The sequence below is a fragment of the Neophocaena asiaeorientalis genome, unplaced genomic scaffold (assembly GCF_003031525.2).
Source record: "Neophocaena asiaeorientalis asiaeorientalis breed wild unplaced genomic scaffold, Neophocaena_asiaeorientalis_V1.1 scaffold10, whole genome shotgun sequence".
Classification (NCBI taxonomy): domain Eukaryota; kingdom Metazoa; phylum Chordata; class Mammalia; order Artiodactyla; family Phocoenidae; genus Neophocaena; species Neophocaena asiaeorientalis.
This window is the reverse complement of record NW_020172817.1, coordinates 354,018-380,901: the sequence shown is the minus strand read 5'-3', so window position 1 is coordinate 380,901 and position 26,884 is coordinate 354,018. Positions and strand designations below refer to the sequence as shown.

The window sequence follows — 26,884 nt, the reverse complement described above, 5'->3', positions numbered from 1 at the left end:
TCTGAGGTAATAATTGTTTAGTTGTGTTATGATAATAAGTTTTTTTAGGTTAGTGCATCTGGTAAGTGTATGGAGTATTCTAATTTGCTTCTAAAGGTACAATTGTATGTTTTAAAGTGCTGTATATTGCTACTGAACATCGACGTGTGTGCGTGTGTGTGTGTGTTTGTGTTTATTCATTATTCAACAGAGATATTTCCCAGTCCTCTTCTATAAATATATTTACACTACTTGACTTCAAATGTTATTTTTTTAGTTCAACAGCCCTCACCAACATAACATTTCATAGGTAGAGCACCTTCTTCTGTGAAACACATGATCCGCTGAGCTGAATCACGTGCTTTTATCAGGATCTGTCATATTGCTAAAGGCTCTATCCCTCCTGACAAAGCTAATTGACCTGGGAAGAGCATGAAACCCACGTTTTTACAGGACTCCACCTTGCCCTTCACAGTTGAAGGGTAAAAGGATAGGCAGCTGATTCACAATGATTCACAAAGAGTATGCTCCCCGAAATATTCAAACTGGAACTAGGAAAGAATGTCAGTCCCTTTTTGATGGCAAGGCTGTGAAACACTAAAAGGGGCTTCTGACAATGGCCATATTTCCAAAATTCATGTTGAAATAACTAATCTAAGGGCCATAATAATTTTTAGAATCCTTAAAAATATTATGATGTTCTTAGGCAGTTACATACAAAATAGAACACTATTCTGATGAAAAAATATATAGAAATGTTGCAAAATAAATTAGAACATGTCACCTAAAACTTTTTGAGGTAGTCTAGGAAGTCAAGTTCCTGGTTTCTAAAGTCTATAAATTCCAGCTAAACTATATAACTTCCCATAATTCAGTAAGCCTCACAAAGGACTTTCAACTAGCTAAAACTAGGACGATGACACTTGTAGAAAAACAAAAAAAAAAGTCAACACACAGAGATAAATAAGTAAATCAGAGAACTATTATGATAGTAGTATTACAAAGCACATTGTTTTCACAAAGAAAGTTGCAAAAACCTGTACCAGTGGGCCATAAAAATTCATGGCCCAGAAAACATTTTGGTAGAGTCTTACAAGAGGAAGAGTATCCCTGGAAGAAGAAGATCAAGTGCAAAGGAAGAATTGATACTTGTTGATACACCAAGTATTACAAGTATAGTAACTTTTCCCCTTGCCCCATTAGACAAAATGGGGTATATTAAGATTAGTACTTTAACATTTTATACACTTTCCATATAGTTGAGAATTTATGAATTGTAAACTGTGAAAAAACCTTTAGTATGCAGTCTCTGAGGTGGCCCCTGATGTTTCCTACTTTTTGATATTCATACCCTTAAGTAATTCCTTTTCCTCAAATGTTGGGTAGGTATAGTGACTCACTTCTAATAAATTGAACATAGCAAAACTAATGAGGTGTCACTTTCAAGATTAGGTTATGAAAGGACCATGGCTTCTATCATGGGTACTCTTTCTCACTTTCCCTTAGATTGTTCCCCTGGGGGAATCCAGCTACCAGGTTGTATTGAAGCCCTACCTAGTGGACCATATGACAAGTGACTGAAAACTGACAACAATCGTGTTAGTGAGCTGGAAGCAAAAACCATCGCTGCCTCCCCCTAGGCAAGCCTTTGAATAAGACCATAACTTCTGCTGCTGCCTACACTGAAATCTCATGAACCTGAACCTGAAACCTCCAGCTAAGTCAAACCTAGATTCCTGATCTCCAGAAATAGTGAGATAATAAATATTGGTTGTTTTAAGCTGCTAAATTGGATTGATTTGTAATACAGCAATAGATAATTCATATACAACTGCACTGTAGTTGTCAGTGATTTGCAAAATACAAAAGACCATTTTAGTTCTTGTCATCCTGTTCACTTTGCATAATGTTTGGGGAAATTAAAACCAAAACCATAACAAAACAAAAATCCAAACAAATAAACAAAAATCATGATAAACATTTATTCTTGGAATAATGTATTTAAATGTCTTTTTATCTCCACATCTTATTTTATAAAGAAATAAATTATTGTTGTTATGGCCAGTGTTCAAGATGAATCACTTGTCATATTCAAATTCTCATCTCATCCTCCTAGAGGATACCATACCATCCAGTAATCACGCTCCTTGTTTTTTACCCAAAGGAGCTGAAAATTTCTTTTGACATAAAAACCTACACAAGACTATTATAGCAGCTTTATTTATCACGGCCAAAACTTGGAAGCCACCAAGATGTTCATCAGTTGGTGAATAGATAAATAAACTGTGGCACATCTACACAAGGAAACATTATTGTTAAAAAGAAAAAGAAATGAGCTACCAAGGCATGTAAAGACATGGAGAAACAGTAAGTGCACATTACTAAATGAAAGAGGCCAATCTGAAAAGGCTACATACTCTATGATTCCAATTATCTGACATTCTGGAAAAAAAAACAAACAAACTATGGAGCCAATAAAAATACAAGTGGTTTCCAGGGGTGGGGTGGGGAGAGATGAATAGGCAGAACAAAGAGGATGTTCAAGACAGTGAAAATATTCTGTGTGATACTATAATGGTGGTCATTCTACATTATACATTTGTCCAAACCCATAAAATATATAATACCAAGATTAAACCCTAAGTTAAACTATGGACTTTAGGTGATTATTATGTGTCGATATAAGTTCATCCTTGGTTAAAAGAAAAGTACAATTTTGGTGATTGACGTTGACAATGCGGGATGCTATTTAAGTGTAGGGGCAGAAGATACATGGGGAATCTCTGCATCTCCTTCCCAATTTTGTTGTAAATCTAAAACTCCTCTAAAAAAAAAAAAAAAACCTTATCAAAGAGGATTATATTTTAGAAATAATAATTAGACATGAATTTAAGATGCTATTATACAACTCAGAAGGATAATTCTAAGTATAGTGGATATCCTAAAAAGTGTATAATGAAGACTATAAAATGCCCAAACTGATTCAAACTACTAAAATGTATAATACCAAAGTATTCAAAATGAAATGTCTACTAAGCACTACAAAATAGCTGATAGATAATATTTATTTATAAATCGAGAGAGGTTTAGAATATTTCTGCAGAATGTCCAAGGACTGAATGAATAGCCAGATACTTAAAAGTACTCTAAATTCCAGGAGAATAACTACAGTGAGTTTCTTTTTTTAGATAGCTTTATTGAGGTACACTTGATATACAAAGAATTGTATATATTTAATGTGTACAATTTCATGAGTTTGGACAAATGCAAACACTGGCAATATCATCACCAAAATCAAGGTGATAAATACATCAATGCTTTCCAAAGTTTCTTTGCATGTTTTTGTTTTATTTTGTTTTTTGTGGTGAAAAATATTTAATGTGAGATCAATCTTATTAACATATTTGGATGTGCACAACACTGCATTGTTAACCATAGTCACTATGTGGCACAGCAGGGCTCTAGAATTTAATCTTCTAGCATAACTGAATTTTTACAACCATTGAACAACAACTCCCCATTTCCTCTATTCTCTTTGCTCTTTACAACCACTACTGAATTATATGCTTCTGCAAGTTTGACTATTTTGGAAACCTCATATAAGTGGAATCATACAGTACTTGTCCTTCTGTGACTGACTTGTTTTACTTAGAATAAAGTTCTCCAGGCTCATGCATGTCACATATAGTAGAATTCTATTCTTTTTCAGGGTTGAATAATATCCCATTATTATTGAATATATACCAAAACAAACTAGGTATAGAAGGAAGGTACCTCAAAATAATAGAAGCATATATGAAAAGCTCAGAGCTAATATCACTCAATGTTAAAAAAATAAAAAGTTTTCTTCAAAGATCCAGAAGAAGACAAGGAGCCCATTCTCACCTACTTCTATTCAACATTGTACTGGAAGTTCTAGCCAAATGAATAAGGAAGAAAAAATAAAAGGAATACAATGAGAAAGGAAGAAGTAGAATTATCTCTGTTTGCAGATAACATGACCTTATAGGTAGAAAATCCTAGAGACTCCATAAGACAAAAACAAAACCAAATAAACAAATAAAAACCCTGTTAAAATGAAGAAACAGATTCGGTAAAATTGGCAGTTTGCAAAATCAACACACAAAAACCAGTTGTGTTCCTATACACTAATGATGAACAATCCATAAAGGAAATTCAGAAAACAATCCTATTTACAATAGCATTGAAAATAATAAAATAGTTAGGAATAAACTTAAGGAGATAAAATCACTGTGTAGTGAAAACTACAAAACATTGATAAAACAAAATTAATTAAGGGAGACATGAATAATGGAAAGACATCCTGTACTAAAGGATTATAAGGCTAGGCTTAATATTGTCAAAATGTCCATACTACCCAAAGAAATCTACAAATTTAATGCTATGCTAGTCTAATCACAATTCCAATGGTACTTTTTCACAGAAATAGAAAACTATTATCTTAAAATTTTTATGAAACTACAAAATACCCAACATATATAAAACAATCATGAGAAAAAAGAACAAAACTGAAGGCTTTATACTTCCTGATTTCAAAATATATTACAAAGCTACAGTAATTAAACAGTATGGTACTGGCATAAATATAGATATATAGACCAATAAAACAAGACAGAGAGTTCAGAATTAAACCCATGCATATAAGGTCAATTGGTCTCTCATGAGGGTGCCAAGAGTAAGAATTTGGGGAACTGAGTTTCTTCACCAAATAGTAATGGGAAAAGTAGATACATACATGGAAAAAATGAAATTGGATACCTATGTTACTATACACAAAAATCAATTTAAAATGAGTTAAAAACTTAGATGTAAAACCTGAAAATGTAAAATTCCTATAAGAAAACATGGGGAAAAGCCTTCTTGACACTGGTCTTGGCAAAAATTTCTTGAATATGACACAAAGCATAGAAAATAAAAGCAAGAGTAGATTAGTGGGACTACATCAAACTAAAAAAATCTTCTGCACAGCAAAGGAGACAATCAACAGAACTAAAAGGCAACATATAGGATGCATGAAAATATTTGCAAACCATATATCTGATAAGGGCTTAATTTCCAAAATACATAAGTAACTCCTACAAGTCAATAGCAAAACAAAACAAAGACAATGAATAACCCAAATTTAAAAATGGGCAAAGTATTTGAGCAGACATATCTCCAGAGAAGACATACGTATAGCCAACAGGTATATGAAAAGATGCTCAACATCATTAATTATCAGGGAAACACAAATTAACACTATAGTGAGAGACCACCTCATACCTGTTAGGCTGGCTATTGTCAAAGAACAAAAGATAAAAAGTGTTGGCAAGGTTGTGGAGAAATTGGAATCCTTGTACACTGTTGGTAGGAATGTAAAATGGTGTAGCAACTATGTAAAACACTATGGAGGTCCCTCAGAAGATTAAAAATAGAACTACAATATGATCCAGAAATCCCACTTCAGGGTATATATCCAAAAGAATTCAAATTATGATCTCAAAGAGATGTCTGTATTCTTATGTTCATTACAGCATTATTCTCAATGGCCAAGATATGGAAACAACCTGAGGGTCCATTGATAGGCAAATGAATAAAATGAATGAATAAAGAGCCTGTCTAATAAGATAAAAAATACCAGCAATTTGGAAAATAAAACTACTGAGTGTGTATGTATGTGTGTGTATATGATATTCTAGTGAGATAATTATAAGATTACTAAAAGAAGAAATTAGAAAAAACAGAGATATTATGATAAATTGAGACGAACTCAATGAGCATTGAATGTCTCTGACAATAAAGATCACTAAGTATATAAAAATAGAGTTACTAGGAATTAAATAATTTCAAGGAAACAAAGGTCTTTGGGACCTGGGGTTTTTTTTTAGAGTAGAAAACATATTCTAAAGAGCCCAGTGTGCATTTAATGCTCAAATATTTTATTAGTATTTGTGTTTAACATAAATATTTACATGTACCTTTGAAACTTTAATCCTAAATATAATACCTTTATGTTCCATCACATTTTTAGGATAATATGATTAACCATGGGAGGAAATATATTAAATTATCCTAAAATAACAAAAGATATCAGACAAAACTTACTCTAAACACTAATTCTAACAAAACAAAAAACAAAACAACATGCAACCATCAATCCTGAAGACATATAACATGTAGAATCACCTTTAAGAGTTCTGACAACTGAGAGTCAATAATCCATAAATAACTAGGTATTATCATCTTTGAATAATAATTATAATACACAAACTTTTGTCTACCTGTTATTTTATGAAAACTGGCATTCCCTATAGGAGTATAAAACACTTGGGAGAAATTTTAAAAGATATGGTTCAAAATGTATTTAGAAATCTTTGACTAATAGTCTAAAGTTTTGCCTTGCTATTCATGATATAATTCAATCACATAGAAAGAGTCAGTTTATTATTTAGAAAACAATGCACTCTTATCTAAATAAGATTAACAAAGGTCATAACTCATAGAATCTTAGTATACATGGTAAATGATCTTGTGCCTTTCCATGTTATTTTTATTCAGTAATTGCTCTCTCTGGGGAAAAAAAAAAGACACTATCTTGGATAATTTTACAGTGCAGTCTAATCAGCATTTCTATAGTTGCCAAAAATTCCTTAGAGTACTCTGTCTGAGCTCAAAAAAAGGTTATATATTGTAGGAGTGTTATCCAATTTTCAAAAGGAGAAAGGAAAAGTAATAAAAACAAAAAAAAATTGAGTTTTTTTTCACATTAAAATTTTTATTTCACACAGACACATATAAGCACACACACATAAACATATGGTATACATACACACAACACATTACTTGACTGTGTGTTTCATAGTATCACCATTTATATATTAGCTTGAGAGAGAGAGAGAGATCATGTATTCGTTTCCCAGAAATAAATTTTATAATTAGGTCTATAAGGACAAACACAAATTTAAAACAAGAGACTTAATTCTTAATTCTCCATGTTAAAATTAAGGGAGAGATTTTTGTTTTTTTCCCAGTTTCCTTTTCTTGGAGTGTTTACTAGAGAAAACTTGTGACGCATATAACTATATATGTGAAATATATATATTTCATAGCTAGAACATATTTATTTATTTTAAAATCTCATAATGTCATAGATATAATCAAAGATCTAGTTGATATAACAAAGGAATTGATTTTAAAACAATATCTCATAGAATAGGTTATGGATTAAAAAAAAAGAAACCCAAATAATTTAACATGTTTTTAAAAATACAGAAATTTATGTTTCACATTATTTAGGAAGTAAAACAGTCATTACATTCCTTAACCCGTATCTCTGCTTTTGTAAAACACAATCATATTTAATAATTATGCTGCCCCAGTACACTCATGGTAAATAATTTGGTTGTCATATACACAAGCTACAACAGAACAGCCCTGGTTATTGTTATGACAGTCATCAACTGTGGAAGGGTATTCTAGTGGAATTGTGTAGCAGTAAAAAATTACTGAAAAAAAATCCTTCATGGCAAAGCGAATTTTTTGTTTGGTTGATGGTTGAAGTAGGTAATGACTTGTAAAATGGCAATACAAAAACACCCCTAAGGACTTCCCTGGTGGCGCAGTGGTTGAGAATCCGCCTGCCAATGCAGGGGACACAGGTTCGATCCCTCATTGAGGAAGATCCCAAATGCTGCGGAGCAACTAAGCCTGTGAGCCACAACTACTGAGCCCGTGTGCCACAACTACTGAAGCCTGTGCACCTAGAGCCTGTGCTCTGTAACGAGAAGACACTGCACTGAGAAGCCCACACACTGTAACAAAGAGTAGCCCCCGCTCACTGCAACTAGAGAAAGCCTGCATGCAGCAACGAAGACCTAATCAGCCAAAAAAAATAAATAAATTTATATTTTAAAAAAAACCTCCCCCCAAACCAACTACAGTGTCCACATTTGCACCACTATATATTGTGAGGAGATGGGATATAGTTTGGTGGAGGAGAAAACTACAATCAAGCAGCTGACCTAATGCTGTTAGGTAAGCTTTTTTCCTGCATCCATAATTTTGAGATATATTTTGGTCTTTATAATAAACAAATATCACAAGGATGTGTTTAGCTCTGGTGGTGTTTTTATATTAAAATATGTTGAGATGCTTTAATTTGAGTTCTGAGTCTCTTTTTTCCTAGTCATGAAAGTTTTCTTTCAAAACGTTTATTTTTTGTTGTTTTTGTTTTTGAAGGGATATTTACATTCATAATTTTTCTCTCTGTCCTCTCCTACGTATAAAATACTATTGGGCTTATTGTATCAAGATTTTTCTCTTTTCCCTAATTTTTATATCACTGTTTTTATATTATTATTGGTTCTTTTGAGGTTTACTGCTTTCAAGACTGATCTTAATTAAGCATTTTCAATTTTCTAGAACTCCTAATTTATTTCCTACATCTCCTTTTACACATCATCAAGGTGCCTGGTTTTTTTTTTTTTTTTTTTTTCTTAACTATTTGAACAACAATGTATCTATATCAGAAACTTACAAGACTTTTTTACCTATTATACTGAAACTATTTTTGTTTCAATTTTATTAAAAATGATAATTAGTTTTCTAAAAAGAAAATTCATTGCCTATAGTTAACTTATCCTCAGATCTCTGGATATCTGTAAGATTATCTTCTCTTTTATTGCGGTAATGTTCCTAACTTTTCTGGTTTTGTAATACAAAAGTTTTTTTTTAAACCTTCTAATCTCATTAATGATATGTAATTATTATTAAGACTGTTATGTTTTTTTAATTTACCTTTTCCCTGTTTATATCTTTGGCTTAAAGAAATTTAATGTTTATGTAGTAATATTGATTGATCATTTTATGTTTAATGTCCTTGTTTTTTTTAATCTTCCCCTCTTCTAGTACCATAAGATAATCTCATTTTCTTTAAAAGCATAAATAGTCTATGTCTTTAATCAATTTGGTAAACCTTTATTATGCCAATTTATCTACTTTTACAAGGATGATCTGTGATGCCAGTGCCTTTCATTTCCTAATGTATTTTAATCTGTAACTCCAATTTGGACCTATACCAAGTCCTGAAGTATGTATTACACAGCTTCCTAAGGACTCCACAAAGTCCACTAGATCTATTTTCCAAACCAAATGGATGTTGATATCTGTTTTATCAGCCCCTCCTCCATTATTTTCCCTTAAGAGTTCTTGATTATTTATGAATATGCACTCTTCCACATGAAGTTTTGGATCATGTAGATTATTGACTCATTCTGTAAATGTTACTTATCTGTGCCAGCATAATTTCAGGTACTAAGTATACAATAAATAAAACACAAAAATCCTCATCCTTACGGAGTGTACATTCTTATGAGAAAGAAAATGGGCAAGATATATGACAAAACTATGCAGTATATTATGCTGTGATAATGCTAAAGATGACAGATATAGCATGTTTATTAATCAGCCATTTCTGTGTTGATTAATCACCAAAATATCTCAGTAGCTTACAACAACAAATATTTAATTCTATCTTGCCTTATATAAGAACTATGACTAAGCTACAACTACTAGGTTAGGCTCAATTCCAAGTGAATTTTCATTTCAGAATATGAGCTGAAAAGGCAGTCATTGGGAAGGAAAGATTAGGAACACAGAATGAAACCACTTAAAGGCATTTAAAGTGGCTTATGGCATGTCTTCTCATATTCTGTTAGCAAAACAAAGTCATTGGCAAAGCACAGTTAAAGTAGCAAGGACATATATGCCACCTACAGGAAAGCATGATAAGGGAGGGAAAGAAATAATTGTGAACAAATAATACAATCCGTTCACTGTCCACTCTCTAGACTAAAATAACTATGTGCCCCTTAGAGGTAAAATCCACTTACTTGCTCCCTGACACCCCCAAATCTCTTTAAAACATGGCACCAGTCTTGATTTCAAGACCTTTTGATATAATCATATACAATGTGGCTTTTCTTGTTCCAGAGACCACTGAATTAGGACACATTATTTGCCCACCAAAAATTCAATATATAACTGGGGATGAATAAGGACAAAATTGTTGAAATAAACACTCTGTTTAAAAGGGAAAATATGTCAGTGGCTCATAGCAATTCAGAAATTATTGTCTGCAATCATTAAAAGCGTTTCTGTCCTTAAGGCTCTAAGGCTAATTTATTTGTTGAACTCTTTACATTTGCATTTTTAGCCCTAAAAGTCATGAAATTTCTAGTTTCCTCCTCTTCTCTTTAGAAAATACATGATTTTTTTTTTCTGAGCTGACCTCTTTCTTGTAGTATCTTATCAAATACAGCTAATAAAAATCAACTCATATTATAGACATTCCCTCTTAATATCTCTTCTCCTAAAGCCATAGCTTCATTAGGTACATTTTCTGCCTTCCAAATTATCCTAGGAAAATATTTCTCAAAGCAAAACACAGTCAACTTCTAGCATCCTATAAGCATTACTTCATACTTTTTCTTCTTCAAACACAAATCCACATAATTTATTGTTGTTGGTGTCTTGGTCAAATTAACTGGTGAATCCTAAATTCAATGGGAAAATATCTTCTAATCACTGGAAAGCATGGCAGAGACAGGGAGAGAACAGTTAAATCTACCAGGGAAGGTAAGAGAGACACCAAGTATTTGAGGATGAGAAGTCAGTAAAATACTATTCCAAACAGAATTCTCTGAGGAAGACAAATGAGAATGAATGTTGTATAATGATTGCAGCCTCTGACACAAACATCTTAAGTAGTTTTCCAATGAGGTTCTCTGAACAGTGAATTCATTCTTTTTTTTTAATGTATCTTTATATCATCTTCATTTTTAATGCAATTTAGTGTGCTAAAGATTACTAGAGTAAAAGTTTTTCCCCCTTCTCATCAATTTTGAACACAATTCTCTATTGTCATCTGTACTCTGCTTTTGTTGATAATAAGTTCATAGTAAGTTAAATGGTTTTCTCTTTGGTTTTGGAATTCTAAACTTCACCATAACAAATCTAGGTGATAGTATTTTTCCACTCTGTTTGGAGCTTCTAATAATTATTTATCTAAGGTTTCATGTCTGTATTTATTCTTGAAAACTCTTAGTCTACATTTTTGTTTTTGTGTTTTGAACACTGTCTCACCATTTTCTTTGGTGTCTTCATATGAAAGTCCTATGATTGTACATTGAAGCTTATTTTCCTTTGGTACATATTTCTCTCTCTCTCTCTCTCTCTCTCTCTCTCTCTCTCTCTCTCTCTCTCATCTTCAGCTTCTCAGATGCATTCTGGTTATTTTTCTTCAAACATATCTTCCAGTTTACTTACTCTGTATTCAGCTGTGTCTAATCTATTCCCCTAATGTCAATGTCTACATTGCATCTTCTGTTGATTGATAAGTACAGTTTTTCCATTTTTCATTTCAGAGCAAGCCCTGGTTTCATACCAGACACCTAACTCTAGTAACATCTCTACTAAATTCCTGTAATTATATACTTCCTCTTTTCTCCAGGGCTAACAAGCTAAGATGCTAGCTCCCAGTGCCTACATCTTGCCTTATATTCTCTCTGGGCTCTCACAACATCAGCTTGCAAATTTCCCCCTTGAAGTGCAGATTCACTCACAATACTACAACCACATGAAAATATAAATTAAAATTTATTGAAGGAAAACATAATTACATCAGTATCAGAATGCACATAATTCCCTAATCTCTTATTTGTCCAGAGTATGACATTTAGGCTTCACAGAACTCTACAACAGAGTTCCTGTAGAAAGGAACTCCCACTCCTATAATGTTCTCTATATTTTCAAGGTCAGGAGACAGAGAGCACTTCAGCACCTGGGCAAATATGCAAGAGGGAAAGCTCCCTAGCTGAAGATGTGGCTATATTGGAAAGAAGAAGCCTCTGAGTCCTATAGCTGGTGCCAGTTTATAGAGACTAGACTTGTCATATCAAACAAGTCTTCAACTTGTTTTTCCTCATTCCTCTAAATTTAAGCTCCTTTTTACTATTGAGTTGTTGTCAAAATGTTGATTAAATATACACCTACATTTCTTTTTTTGTAAATATCATGAAGGTTGGTTCACTGTTGGCAACTATATTTTCCATGGAAAAAAATTAGGAAGTGTGTAGAGAGAATTTTTTCTATGAATGAAACTTCTGTTACACCAAATGTCTACTACAGAGTCTATAGCATTTTTGATGCCTTAAATTATTTTAAGATAGAATTTCTCCTTATCTGGGAAAGGTAAATATACTGGAACATTTATGATTTAAATGCCTGGATGTGAAGCTTAGACTTGTTGAGCTATGAGGTGGTGCAATGTGTATTATTGAATTTTAGGTATCAAATTGTTTATAGTACATTAGTAGTGTCTTTTTTTTTCCTTAGGTTGAATATATGTGAATAATTTCTAAGTGATATTCTACCTCATTAGCAAGTTTTAAAGATACCTCTAAATAGTGCTAATGTTACCTATTTTGGTGTTAAGACTACATAATTTTATGTGACATAGATATACAGATATTATTTCATATTTTTTCTGAATATTCCATAATTTCATATGTGATCCTTTTCCAATAATTTCTTAGACTCCATCATAAAATGTTAATGATTAGCTGAAGTACATTTAAGAAAGGAAGACTTCATGGGAATAATAAAAGAGAATTTGGTTCATTGAAGCTTGTCCCTTTTTTTTTTTTTTTTTGCGATACACGGGCCTCTCACTGTTGTGGCCTCTCCCGTTGCGGAGCACAGGCTCCGGACGCACAGGCTCGGCGGCCATGGCTCACGGGACTAGCCGCTCCGCGGCATGTGCGATCTTCCCGGACTGGGGCACGAACCCGAGTCCCCTGCATCGGCAGGGGGGGGGGCACCCACCCCCCCCCCCCCAGCCCCCCCCCCTTTTTTTTTTTTTTTGCGATACACGGGCCTCTCACTGTTGTGGCCTCTCCCGTTGCGGAGCACAGGCTCCGGACGCACAGGCTCGGCGGCCATGGCTCACGGGACTAGCCGCTCCGCGGCATGTGCGATCTTCCCGGACTGGGGCACGAACCCGAGTCCCCTGCATCGGCAGGCGGACTCTCAACCACTGCGCCACCAGGGAAGCCCGAAGCTTGTCCCTTTTAATACACTTTTTTCCCAGGATAGTCTTGATTCTAATTGATTTTAAAAAGACCTCGTACCTTTCCTTCAGTAGCTTTACCAGGTGAGCAAATAAGTCATTTCCTAAGATTAACAATATGCCCTAGCCTATAAGAACTGTAATCAACTGATCATTATTCTGACTAGTTAATATTTTTTATTACATGAATAATATTTACTTGGGAAAGTGACCACCTTTACACAAGATACATATTTATTTATGATTCTGGGAGAAAGTTGATTGACACGTAAGTGGTTAAGATACTGTAATATGATTTATCCAGGATGTCTGACATCATAGGGTTAACAAGAGAGTTTCAAAATCTCTACATTAAATTGTTTTATGCAGATATAGTATACATTGTAAATGCTATTTTCAAATTAAAGAAAAAGACACACAAGGAATCTGGGATTTCCCTGAATCTAAGACACTTGTATTGAATACTAATCATTAAGCATTACGTTAAGCTCTGCCTGTAATGTTTTTAATACATGAATAAAATAAAAGACTAATTCTACAGCTATTCAAATGCCACACATTAAAAGGACAATTGTCCTATATCAGAATATTCACCGTAATTGGGAATAATACCTTTAAAATTGCTTAACCTACATTCTATGTTATCATTTGTCAACATGCAGCATTGCAAAGCTGATTCTCCTGTACAAATTTATTTTCTTCAAAGTAATGATACAATGGGCCACTTTTTAACACTCTCTCACTTTTAATCATAAGCATGACTCATAGAAAACTGAAAAAACTGTAAACTTATAAATCCCAACTGAAAATCATTCTTACTTTTTTCAGCATTCTATGAAGAATTAGAAATTGATTTGTAAAGACTAACTAGTAACAATCAAATCATTTCTAAGAAATATATGCCCATGTCCATAAAAACACATATCTGTACAAAACAGAATAAATAAAGAAAAAAAATCAGTCTACAACTCTGTCATAGCATACAGCCAAATAGGTTAAAACAAATCATAAAATGATTGATGTGTTATGACCAGTTAGTTTCTAAACAGGCAATTTCAAATTATTCCAAAATATCCAACCTTAAAAGAATTCCACAAACATTTATTTATAGCTGTTATCTTGTCTGAAAGAATATTCTCTTCAGGTGTATGTATCTTGTTTAATAGAATGAATATAAAATAAAATAATATTTTCAATTGTCTTTATATATTGTCTCATAACATAGATAAATATATTTTGTCTTTAATAAGGTTGAATGAAAAACTATTTACAATAGACCAATAACTTGCCTGTTTTACCATTAATTAGAGGATTCCAGCTCTCTTTCAAAATGTATACTTTCAATTTAACCAGGTTAAATATCAAATTGATATACTATTTATTTAAGTATCTTCCATGATATTTCAACTTAAACAAATGGAGAGGTCTTTCCATTCTGGACCTGATGGAGTTGTATATATCTGACTAACTCTCCCATCAAATACAACTATACAAGCTGCACAATATACATAAAATGACTGCCATTGGAGAGAATTCAATGCAGCGAGGCTTGGATGAGGTATGGTCCTTGAGGGAAAGGAAGCATAACAAGATGAGTTTTACATTCTCAACGACTCAGGACATTTTTTTAATATGCTTTGCTATGGAAAAGAGACCAAATTACATACTTTGTGAAACAGAGCTTGGGGTTAAAGGACTGGCACAGTAGCTGAAATGAGAATAAAGGTACAAAGAAGAAACCTCAGAGAAATGAACCCCAAAATTTGAATGCAATTTTCCCTGTGATAATTATAGATATATACACTACATTTGCATATGTGGAGACTCAAAGAAAGCAAAGCTGGAAGACAAAAGACCTAAGCAGACATTTCAGCAGGCATGAGGCACCAAGAATCAGAGTTTGTAAATGCTTGTGACTCCAGTTGATATTAGAGAAAAATTAGTTTTTAGGAGTAAGAGTATTCCTACTTCCCAGGAATAAGGGGAAAAAATGAACTTAACCAGTTATAACAAAGTCTAACTATTTAGGTAATCATATTCTATATATCTGCAAAAAGAAAAACAACTCTCTGTGGAGGAAGGTGACATAATCAGGAACTTCTACAATCGCTTATCCGTAATGTTCAATTAATAGTAATAAGACACGCTTAAAAATGGAAAATGATCAAAACCAAAAATGAAACAAGCAATAAAAAGATGCAGATATGATGTTGATTTAGGAATTATTAGGAAAGGATTTTGAAATAATTAAGATTAAGGCTTAAGAACATATAGAAAAAAGGTGAAGAATTGTAGCAAATACCAATAATGTATATTTAATAAGTCAAGGGAAAATGATAGAGCCAAAATATGTCAATGCTGAAGCATATAGTTAATAAATTTGATACACAAGTTTAATTGGAGAATAAACATGGTGGAAAAGGTTAGTGAACTAGTATATAGGTCAATATAAAATAGCTATGTCAAAAAAGAGAGATAAAAAAATATGTATATATAGAAGAGTAGACTGATGGTGCATAGTTAAAAGACCAAACATGTATACTTTTGCAGAACCAGTAGTTAAGAAGTGAGGAAATAAGATAGAAGAAATATTTTAGTAAATGCTGACCAAAATTTCCTGGAACTCAATAAAAGATAGCTTTAAAATGCCTTATAATTGAAAAGCAGATTCTTAAAAAAGTAAATACCTCCTAGGTACAACATAGTTAAAATTCTGGAAAGTTAAGCACAGAATATCTTAAAATAAGAAAGATCCATTAAAGTAGAATAAACTATAGTAAAATGATAATGAGACTGATTTTTTTTTAACAGACAAGATGGTGGTCAGCAGACATTACATCATTAATTATTGAAATAGAAAAAAATATCCTTCAAGCTAGAATTCCATTTCCATTGGAAGTTACTCTTTTAAAAATGTAGGAAAAAGAATGTTTATGAAAAAAACTAAAAAGGAAAAAACATCATTGATAGTAGACTAGCACTAAAGGAACAGAAAGGGATTTTTAAAGAAAATTTAGAATTTCCTTTAAAAATGATTAATGACTATAGAAGGAAAAATGGAAAATAAATAGCACCAGGAAGGATAAATTATAATTGACTTAAAACATAATTCTTTAACAAAACAAAACAAAACAAAATTACAATTTCACAAAAGGCTTAATTTATAAGAAGACAAAAATAGCAAAAATCAAAGATTTTTAAAGTTTAAAGTTATTCCATTTTTCAAGTGATAAATTATATTTTAAGGTGGAATGAAATAAACTGAAATGTCTAGAGCAAACATTAAAGAAAAATAGAAGAAAGTAAAATAAAAAATATTGATGGAGGATAAAATGAACAAAATTAAATACATGAATAATTCATAGAAAGTAAGGAGAGAAAAGAAACAAAAGAAACAAGTAGCAAGATGATAGACTTAAATAGAAATGTACCAGTAATTAATTATAAGTATAGTAAATAAAAATAAACAACAAAAATGTGAAACCAGATTAAAACAAATCAACAGAAACTTAGTGTCTTAAATAAAACTTAAAAAAAAGAACAATATAGTAAAAAAGTAAAATGAAAAATATTATACCATCCAACTGTTAATTAAAAAAAGGAAAATGAAATATCTGGAATAGTTATATTAATATCAGGTAAATTGGACTTTAAGTTATGAACCATTATTAAAGACAGATGTTTCACAATGACATACTTTCAAAGAGGAAGATATCATACCTTAAATCTGTGTGCATCTGGTAACATGATTTCAAACTATATCTGACCAAAATAAAACAAAACCAAAAAATACTAATAGAAAATAAAAGAATAAATAGAAAAATCCAGTATCATAATGGGATATAATAACATATATCTTCAAGAGCTGACAAACAAAACTTCTGTTTGAATATAGAAAATTGCAGTGACATAATGAATAAACTTGAACTAATTTATATATGTAGAAAACTAACCATGAAGCTGTGGAATTTACCTTCTTTTAAATCAAGTACATGCTGACACTTAAAAACACTCTCAAGAAGTTTCAAAATATATGCCTGTAACCATGGTAAAATAAACCAGGTATTTTTTAAAGTATGCTAGAAAAACTTCAACTTGATGGTAATTGAAATATGCACTTCACATTTTGATGGATCAAAGGAGAAGCTTGCTTGCTTGTTTCTTTTAATTTCTGTTTCAAATAAAATATTAATGCCGAATATATTATATGCCATTTAGATTTGTTCTCATGAAAATGCAAATAATAACTTTAAAACAACGGGCCTTCATCTAAAATATTTTACCATCAACAAAATTACATCAATGTCAATATTTCCATCAATGGTATTACCTCTTTTACTAACATTAAATTTATCCACATCAGTTAGTTTTCTCATTCTTAGGTTTATGGGAAATACTGCCATCTACTGAGCTTTTAGGACTTGATCCTCCCAATATTACATTGCACTATATCAACTCGAGTCACAAGCAGGTTAAAGTTGTTGCATTACTTAATTTTGCAATTATTTCAAGTTCTTAGGGGAAGTTTTGTTAAACGATCAAATTTCTACTCTTTGATTATGATTATTTGACATGTGTTCTTCTTGTTTCCCCAGACTGGTTATTTACTTTTTGAGGACAATTCTCAAATACAACTTCCTTTAGGGTATAGAAGGTTTGCTTTATGAAGTTTCATGGAAGTTACTGATATTTATGCACATTTTCTTTCCACAGAATAATAGAACTCGGTGACTTTTTATCTGTCTGAGAATCAATTATGGAATAACCATAACATAGTTAAAACCAGAGAAGGAAATAGCAAGAATCTTAAGAAGTAGAATAGATTCCTTTCAATAGAAGAACTTATATTGAGGAACTTACACCTTGAGATATTGTCTCTGCAGAAGAACTGGGCATCCCTTGTGTCCTCTGAGTAAGGATTCAAGGCACAGATGGGCTGATTTGCTCTCTTTCACTGTGAGTCTGACAAGTAGCTTCCTTTCCTAATTCTTCCTGCCCACATGTAGGCATTACTGGAATTGAGCAGTAGCTGTCCTCTTAGTTGGACATGTACCATCCAACCTCTGTTCTCCCCTATAGCCTCCCTGACACTGGCAGCCCTCTTCCACCTGGACTTTCGTTTGCCTTGTATTCCAGGCCACTGAGTTTGCATCTGCCTAGTGTAGAGAGTCTTTGTAAAGCAAATTATTAGTCTAGTTCACTTGTAACTCTCAAATGCTTACTCAAAACCCATTTACCTTAAATTAAGATACACTGATAACTTTAAATTAAGATACAAGATGTAACAAGCTGATTTTCACAGCCATAGCAAATTGATAGGAAGAGAAAGACATTGTAAAAAATGCTATGAGGGAATATTTTGCAAAGCTTTGTGTGCCAGATGTTTAAACCAGAGTCAGTCAGTTATGGTAAAACATGGCTCTCTCAAGTGAAGAGAAAAAAAAGTCAGAAGAACTGTAAGCCAAACAAAATAAAAACATCTTAAGAGAAACAATTAGACTACTGGGTCCATTTGATGACTGATCTTTATAGAATTTGAACTGTATATAGATTTCATGGTGCATTTCATGGTGCTTCATGAACACAAGTCCTCATAGTACATCATTTTTTTTTTCCTCCATGCGGTTTGCAAAGTTTCCCACTATATATCTAGCCACTTGGTGAGTTATAATGCTTGTGGGAAAATTAAAGAATACTTTACTGCAAGCTACTCTTGTCATGGTGACACCAAATCATTCTGAAAATAGCAATGTGTTTAGTGCAATATGAGTGCACAATAAAATATCTTTTAAACAAATCAGAGTGTGAGGTTCCGGGTGTGTACTGCCTCTGTTTCAAAACACTAAGAGCATCTCAGCATGTGGCAGGATTGACAGTTGTCAGTCATTCTGCACAGACTGCTACAGACGGAAGACATGTAGATCCCATTGGATATAATGAGTTAATTCAATGAGTGTACGTTTATTCTGTGTCCTTGTCAGGTAAAACAATTGTTTTTCCTATGAACTGATGCTTCAGCAACTATCATCAATCAAAATAAATTAGGAATATACTTTTCTATATTCATCACCATTACAATTTTCGGTTGATTTCTAAAATCAGTTTTAATGGACTTATCTATTTAAAAATCAGTTTATGGAGAGAAGGAGGGAGAGAAAGAATGGGAGATATTATTTTTACCAAGATCAAGCATTTATTGAGCCCCTACTGCGTAGAGTTTGAGTTTTTCACTCTATTATAATAAGGGTTATAATATTAATATCTTTAAAATAGTGGTGGTAGAAACTATTTGAAAATAAGGTAGGTTGAAAATAAGGTTGGTGTTGTAAGTTATAATAAAGTTTATATTCAGCTGAGTTCAACAGCACTTTTCTCATAATGAAATATGTGTATATGTATATTGTGTGGAATAAGGGATAAAATGAATACAAAAGTACACTGTAGGGCTTCCCTGGTGGCACAGTGGTTGAGAGTCGGCCTGCCGATGCAGGGGACACCGGTTCGTGCCCCGGTCCAGGAAGATCCCACATGCCGCGGAGCAGCTGGGCCCGTGAGCCATGGTCGCTGAGCCTGCAGGTCGGGAGCCTGTGCTCTCCCACGGGAGAGGCCACAACAGTGAGAGGCCCGTGTACCGCCAAAAAAAAAAGTACACTGTAATTTTGTAAAACTACTTGAATTTTTTTTTTTTTTTTTTTTTTTTTTTTGTGGTATGTGGGCCTCTCACTGCTGTGGCCTCTCCCGTTGCGGAGCACAGGCTCCGGACATGCAAGCTCAGCGGCCATGGCTCACGGGCCCAGCCACTCCAGGACATGTGAGATCTTCCCGGACCGGGGCACGAACCCGTGTCCCCTGCGTCGGCAGGTGGACTCTCAACCACTGGGCCACCAGGGAAGCCCTTGAAATTTAATTATACTTCATGGCTTAATAATGTGGACTTATCTATGATTTATAATTTTCTTTCAAACATATATTCTTCATGGAGCAAAAGCCACATAAAAGAACCAGGTCATATAATCTTATCCTTAGGATCGATATTTTAAAGTAGCTTTACCTAACAATGAATTAGTCCTGCATTTCTTTAACAATGGTCTTTTAAAAATAGTAATTTGACAGAGTATTTAAATTCGACTAATTTACTCATTCATTTAGTAGTCATTTATCCAGGGCTGGGCAGTGATCTGAATATTTAAGGTTACAAAGACAAATCAAGCATCATTCTTACTTAGAGGGACTCAAAGTAGGGGAGATATGCACCTATGGAAATAAATATAGCATAAACGTTCACGGGAAAGTGCTATGCAACAGGAAATGAGGGTTAATTAACTCTGCTAATTCTGCAACAGAAGTCAGAGAAACTTGTAAGTGGGCTTTTAAACAAAGGAATGTGAGTGTGGAAAATTCTGGGCTGATTTAAGGATGTGCAAACTGTTATATTTTCAGAACAGGCAGTATTCCATCGTGTATGGAGTGTACTGAGAATGATGCTGAGAGATAAGGCTGGGGACGGCCTTTCATACTGACTTGTGGAGAGTCTTTATTGACATCCCACGCTGTCTACTTTGTTACAGTTTTTAAACAGCATGTGTAAGTAGGACAGCTCCCCTATAGGACTTTATGATAATTAATGTTTTTTCTATAAAACGTCATCCACAGTTTCTGCCACATTAGAAATACTCAAATATGTTTCTTTCCCTTTCTGAGGGTGTCACAAACACCATTTCATTCTGAGCTCACAGAACTGACACTCTTTCCCCTTGAATTGTCTGATAGTTTGTGCTCTGTATTCACAAGGTTCATATTCTACTTTGAGATCAGACTTTATTATATTAGCCGTACGCTGTGGTTGGATGGCATGTTTGTGTGTGTGTGTATGTGAAAAGTGTTCATTCCTAACCTGCAGGATTTTTCTTTTAATCTCAGTCACAAAGCGTGCATTTTTTACTATTTTGCAAGAGTAGAATGCCCATATCAAAATGTATTATGAATATCTCCATGAATTCCTTAGTAATACATAACTACTTCAGCAAATGCAGGATATCATTCTTTAGTACCACTATCTCATTTTTAGTATTCAACTGTGATGCCAACTGAAATGGATATCTAACACAATAACAATTATCTGCCAGGCTCAGGAGACCACAGATGGAGTGATTTCTTTAGTCTTGTGTATAAAAGGAAGACCATACAAAACAAAATATTCCCATTTAAGATAATAGTGACATGATATTATATGTTCAAGTATAGTTGACCCTTGAACAACATGGAGGTTAGGAGCGTCCAACTCTATGCTGTCCAAAAATGCGTATAACTTATAGTCGGCCCTTTGTATCCAGGTTCCTCAGTATCTGCAGATACAACCAACCACAGATCTGATCATGTATTCCTGTAGTACTTACTACTGAGAAAAATCCATGTAAAAGTGGACCCTTATAGCTCAAATCTGTGTTGTTCAAGGGTCAACTGTATTTCAATCTGTTTTACATAAATGAATAGTGATAAGAGCAAATCAGAAGAAACAGGTACGTACTTTGAGGAAACCGTGGGGGGTTGTCATTGACATCTGTCAGGGTGATGTTGACCGTGGTGGATCCCGACAGCCCTCCAACTTGCCCAGCCATGTCTTTGGCTTGAATGACCACTGAGTAATGTTCTCTGGCTTCTCTGTCCATATTATGTAAGGCAGTTCTAATAACTCCTGTAATACATATTTTAAACAAAACAGTATGGATTATACATTAAATGAGAAGCAACAAGGTATCTCTCTATTTTTCTTTTTTCTTTTAAGAAAAGTAGTTTTAACTGAAATGCTTTTGAGAGAAAACCAGGCTTCTGAGACAAACAGTACCTTGACAATGTTATTAAAACTGTCTCATCAAAATATTTATTTATAACCACACATCCCTAACCAATCTATTAGAGGCAAATGAAGATACCCATCTCTTGGCGGTCCTTGGGGTCACTGGCCTCTAGAGGGCAGCCCTGCAGTCCCTGCTCTTTCCTTCTGTTGGTGGCCTGAATATTTCACATCTCATTCTCCTCACAAGTGTTAGCTGAGATGTTTTGAGCAGAGGCTAATTTTCCTCCTTACAGAACAATTTACATAGTTTTCTGACAGGGTTGTCAAAGTTTGATGATGAAAAACAATGGAGGAGTGTAGACACTTGAACAAAGATTACAGGCAGGAGGCATTTTAACATTTATCAAGACTAAGAAACTGACTTTTTGTCAGGAAATAACTACAATAAGAACTAGATCTAAGTACACAAGCAAAATAAAGTGATGAGATTGGTTCCAAAACTTGCATGTAAAAGTCACATTCTTTGTCTTGTAGTACCAAAAAAGACACTTAATGCACTTTCTCATTAATTAATTAATGCACTTTCTCGTTAATTAATTAATGCAATTTCTCATTATATTAATTAATTAATTATATGAATTAATTTGTTATAATTAATATAACAAAATGTTATATATCCATATGTAGTTCTGTGTAGGCAAACACACACACGCACACATAAATTAGATAGATTTGTCAATAAAGCCTTACATTTAGAAACTGGAACACATTTTCTAGCAGGTAAAGTTTATGCAAGGACTATCAAATATGTCTTAAAATAAAAAATTGTCCTCATATACATGAGCCATATTAAACATAAGCATATAAATATATAAGCATACATGTGTTTATATTTTATATTCATATAAATGTACAATATAAATATATTTGCTACTCGAAACATAGGTCACCATTTAACAGCCACCTTTTTACTTTTATTTACAATAGTTGGATCATGTCACTTTTGAGAAAGACACCAATGGCTTCAATCAAACTCACACTTGATTAGTTAGCAGCACAATTCACGGGACAGTGCCATTTATAATGACTGCCAACTATAGAGCTTAACAAACACTTTTGCAGACAATATATTGATATAATAGGAGAAAATGGGTTTGTATATCCAAGTGGAAAAGATAGTCTTTTAAAAGTGGAAAGGATTAGTCAATCAGTTGTTTTGAATACAGAACACTTAACCACTTCATTTTTTTTTTTTTTTTTTTCACTGAATTGTGAACTTGGTTATCAGCACGAGAAAAAACAATCACTTGAAATAATTCATTTTTTTTTTTTTTTTTTTTTTTAAACTGAATTGATTGCACATGCAATGCTCTGAGAGGAGAGCCACAGGCCCCAGGAAAAGAGATCCCCCTACTTTCAAAACTTGTGAACATATAATTGAGGGAATTTAGGAGAACTTTCCTGAAGCTAAATAAGAATGAAAATTATTCTTATCAAAAGAAATTACAATAATATGATAATAAATGATTCATCTAATTCATGCATATGAAAAAGCCTCAAGCATCCTTACTAAATAGAACATTTTATCACATATGGTAATTATATAAGAAAAAAATAAATTGATGCAGAAAGGAACAAGTTAAGAATTTATGAAAATATTTAATGAAAGAAATGTATACTCTCTGATATTTGAAAAAAAATGTCATCCTAAAAAATTACACTAGAAATGGGACTTGCCTCTGATGTGCAGAAGTATGAGATTACTGTCCAGGATGTTTTACAATGAAATCATTACAGTGATATTTGCAGAATATACATATGTGAAAATAAAATCTGTCATTAAAAAAGTGAACGATAGATATTTTTATGCAATTTGAATGTTATTCATTTCAGAGGATCAGAGAAGAGGAATTAGCACAACCCCTGTTTTACAGCATGGCCTTTAATAATTTCATTGCAATAGCCATTATCTCCCTTCTTTTATAATACTGCTACTCTGACATGAAATGGGAAGAAATTTGTCAGATAAATTTGCTTATGGAAAGAAAAGAGCATATCCAGAATTGACACAGCTTTCTCAGAAACGATTGTTTAAGGGTTCATTTAAACTCTCGGTTCTCTTGAGAAAGGCTCAGTTGCATGTGCTTAGCTATGACCTCCCCTGAGGGCACATAGGTAACTGGGGAATGTTCAGGAAAATTGCCATAGCAACATGATCCCTGTATACAATAACCTTATTCAAACATGTGGCCCAGATGCTTGTAAGTAGGGTAGTCTAGAACACAGCTGATGCACAGTAACAGTTTTTCCTCTTAAGTAGACTTTATTTTCTAGAGCAGTTTTAGGTCCATAGTAAAATTAAGAAAGTACAGACAGTTACCATGTACCCTTTTCCTCCTGACACACAGCCTCCCCAGCTAGCACCATTCTGTATTAAAATGATGCATTTGTTACAGGTGATGAGCCTACATTGACACGTTCTCACTCAAAGTACATAATTTACATTAGGGATCACTCGGTGTTGTACATTCTATGGGTTTGGACACATGTATAATGATTTGTATCCATCATTGTAGTATTGCACAGAATAATTTAACTGCCCTAAAAATCCTCTCTGTTCCACCTATTCACCCTCCCTCCCCTCAACCTTGGCAACCACTGATCTTTTTACTGTTTTCACATTTTGCCTTTTCCAAAAAGTCATATAACTGTATTCATACAGTGTGCAATTTTTTGCAGATTGGCTTCTTCAATTAGTAAAAGGCATTTAAGGATCCTCCACATCTTACCATGGCTTGATAGCTCATTTCTTTTTAGTGCTGAATAATATTCCTCTATTTGGATGTGCCACTGTTTATTCATTCACCTACTGAAGGACGTCTTGGTAGCTTTCAAGGTTTGGTGATTATGAATAAAACTGCTATAAACATCTGTGTGCAGGTTTTTGTGTGGACATAAGTTTTCATCTCCTTGATGTAAATATCAAGGAATGTGATTGCTGGATCTTATGTTAGGAGGCTGTTTAGTTTTGTAAGAAACTGCTAAATTGTCTTCCAAAGTGGCTGTACCATTTTGCATCCCCACCAACAATGAATGAATTTCTGTTGCTTCACATTTTTGCCAGGTTTTGGTGTTGTCAGTGTTCAGACTATCACCATTGTATTAGGTGTATAATGGTATCTCACTGATGTTTTAACTTGCATTTCCTTAATGGCACATAATGATGAAAATTGTTTCATATGTTTATGTCCATATGTATGTCTTCTTTGGTGGGGTATGTTAAGGTCTTTTGTCCATTTTTAAAAATCAGGTTATTTGTTTCCTTATTGTTGAGTTTTAAGAGTTATTTACATATTTTAAATAACAGTTCCCTACTAATAAGTCTATTGCAAATACTGTCTCTCAGGCTATTACTTGTCTTCTCATTTTTTTGACAGTGTCTTTCACAGTTTAGAAGTTTTTAATTACTTTGAAATCCATATTATAAATTATTTCTTTCATCAATCACAACTTTTATGTTATACCTAAAATCACAGCCTAAGATACCTAATGTCATCTAGATTTTCTTCTATGTTACCTTCTAGGAATTTTATAGTTTTATATTTAGGTCTGTGACACATTTTGAGTGACATTAAGCTAAGAATATAATATCTGTGTCACTTTTTTGGCATGTGGTTGTCAATTTGTTTCAGCACCATTTGTGGAAATAACAAATTTTTCTCCATTGTATAATATTTACTTCTTTGTCAAAGGTCAGTTGACTACATGCATGAGAAACAATTTCTGGGCTCTCTAATCTGTTCCATTGGTATATTTGTCTATTCTTTCATCCATACTACACTGCCTTGATTACTATAGCTTTATAGTAAATCTTGAAGTAGGGTACTGTCAGTCTTCCTAATTTGTTCTTCTCCTTTAATATTGTGTTGGCTATTCTGGGTCTTTTGCCTCTACATACAAACTTTAAAACAAGTTTTTCAATGCCTACAAAATAACTTTTAGGGATTTTGATTGGTATTCCATTGATAAAGTTGAGAAGAACTGACAATATTGAGTTTTACCTATCCATGGACATAAAATATATCTCCATTTATTTAATAATACTTCTTGTTTCTTTCATGAGAGTTTTGTAGTTTTCCTTATATCAATTTCATACCTTTTTTATTAGATTATACCCAAGTATTTCTTTTAGGGGAAGCTAACCTAAATCATATTGTGTTTTTAAATCAAAGTCAACTTGTTCATTGCTGGCATATAGGAAAGAGATTGACTTTTATATATTAACCTGGTATCCTGAAACCTTGCTCTCTCAAGACTGCATCCTTGAAAATAACTCCCGCTGTGGGAAATCTGGGCAGAACGCACATTCCAAGGTCAGAGAAGGGGATGCGGATCCTCTGGTTGCCTGGGTCCAGCTTGCTGGTCAACTGGCATTCACATCCTCTGGATGACCTCCCCCAATATCCATAACAACTACTACAGGTGATTCCAGTGTAAGTGGGTCCAAACTATGTTTTGAAAAGCCACAATTAGAAAGATGAAGTTCTGCCATTATGTATTCATACATTTCTTCACTTTTTATTGCCATCTTGTCATGTCAATAAAAGCATGTATGAGGATATACACATGTGCACAGACAACAAACAATATGCAATAGTAATATACATTTTTCAAAATTGTGAAGCCTAAACTCATGTACAAGACTAGGATAAACTATATTTACACAGTCCAAATAAGAATTGATGTTTTGGTTTTTTGCTTGGCTTTTCTGCCATGTACCCACGGACCCAGTAATTATAATATAACTTATTTTTGTCTTCCAAATAAACATAATAAGGACTTACCACATGGCCCTTTTATTAAGTAAATTTGTGAAGAAAACAACTCAGAGCAGCTAAATTAATCACCATAAATTATTGCATTGTTTGTTTATAAACAAAGAAAACTCTCCTCTTTTCAGTAAATGCTAGGTAACTGGTAAT

The 26,884-nt window shown here is 33.4% G+C and overlaps 1 protein-coding gene across 2 annotated transcripts in view; it reads right to left on the bottom strand.

The window, feature by feature from the left end:
• The window catches only part of CDH18 (cadherin 18), a 323,052-nt gene that overhangs the window by 109,051 nt on the left and 187,117 nt on the right, over positions 1-26,884 (bottom strand). For both annotated transcript variants that reach the window (XM_024741732.1, XM_024741733.1), the window contains one exon: positions 21,633-21,800. In XM_024741732.1, coding sequence (XP_024597500.1) covers positions 21,633-21,800 — 168 coding nt within the window. The remainder of the gene's footprint in view (positions 1-21,632; positions 21,801-26,884) is intronic.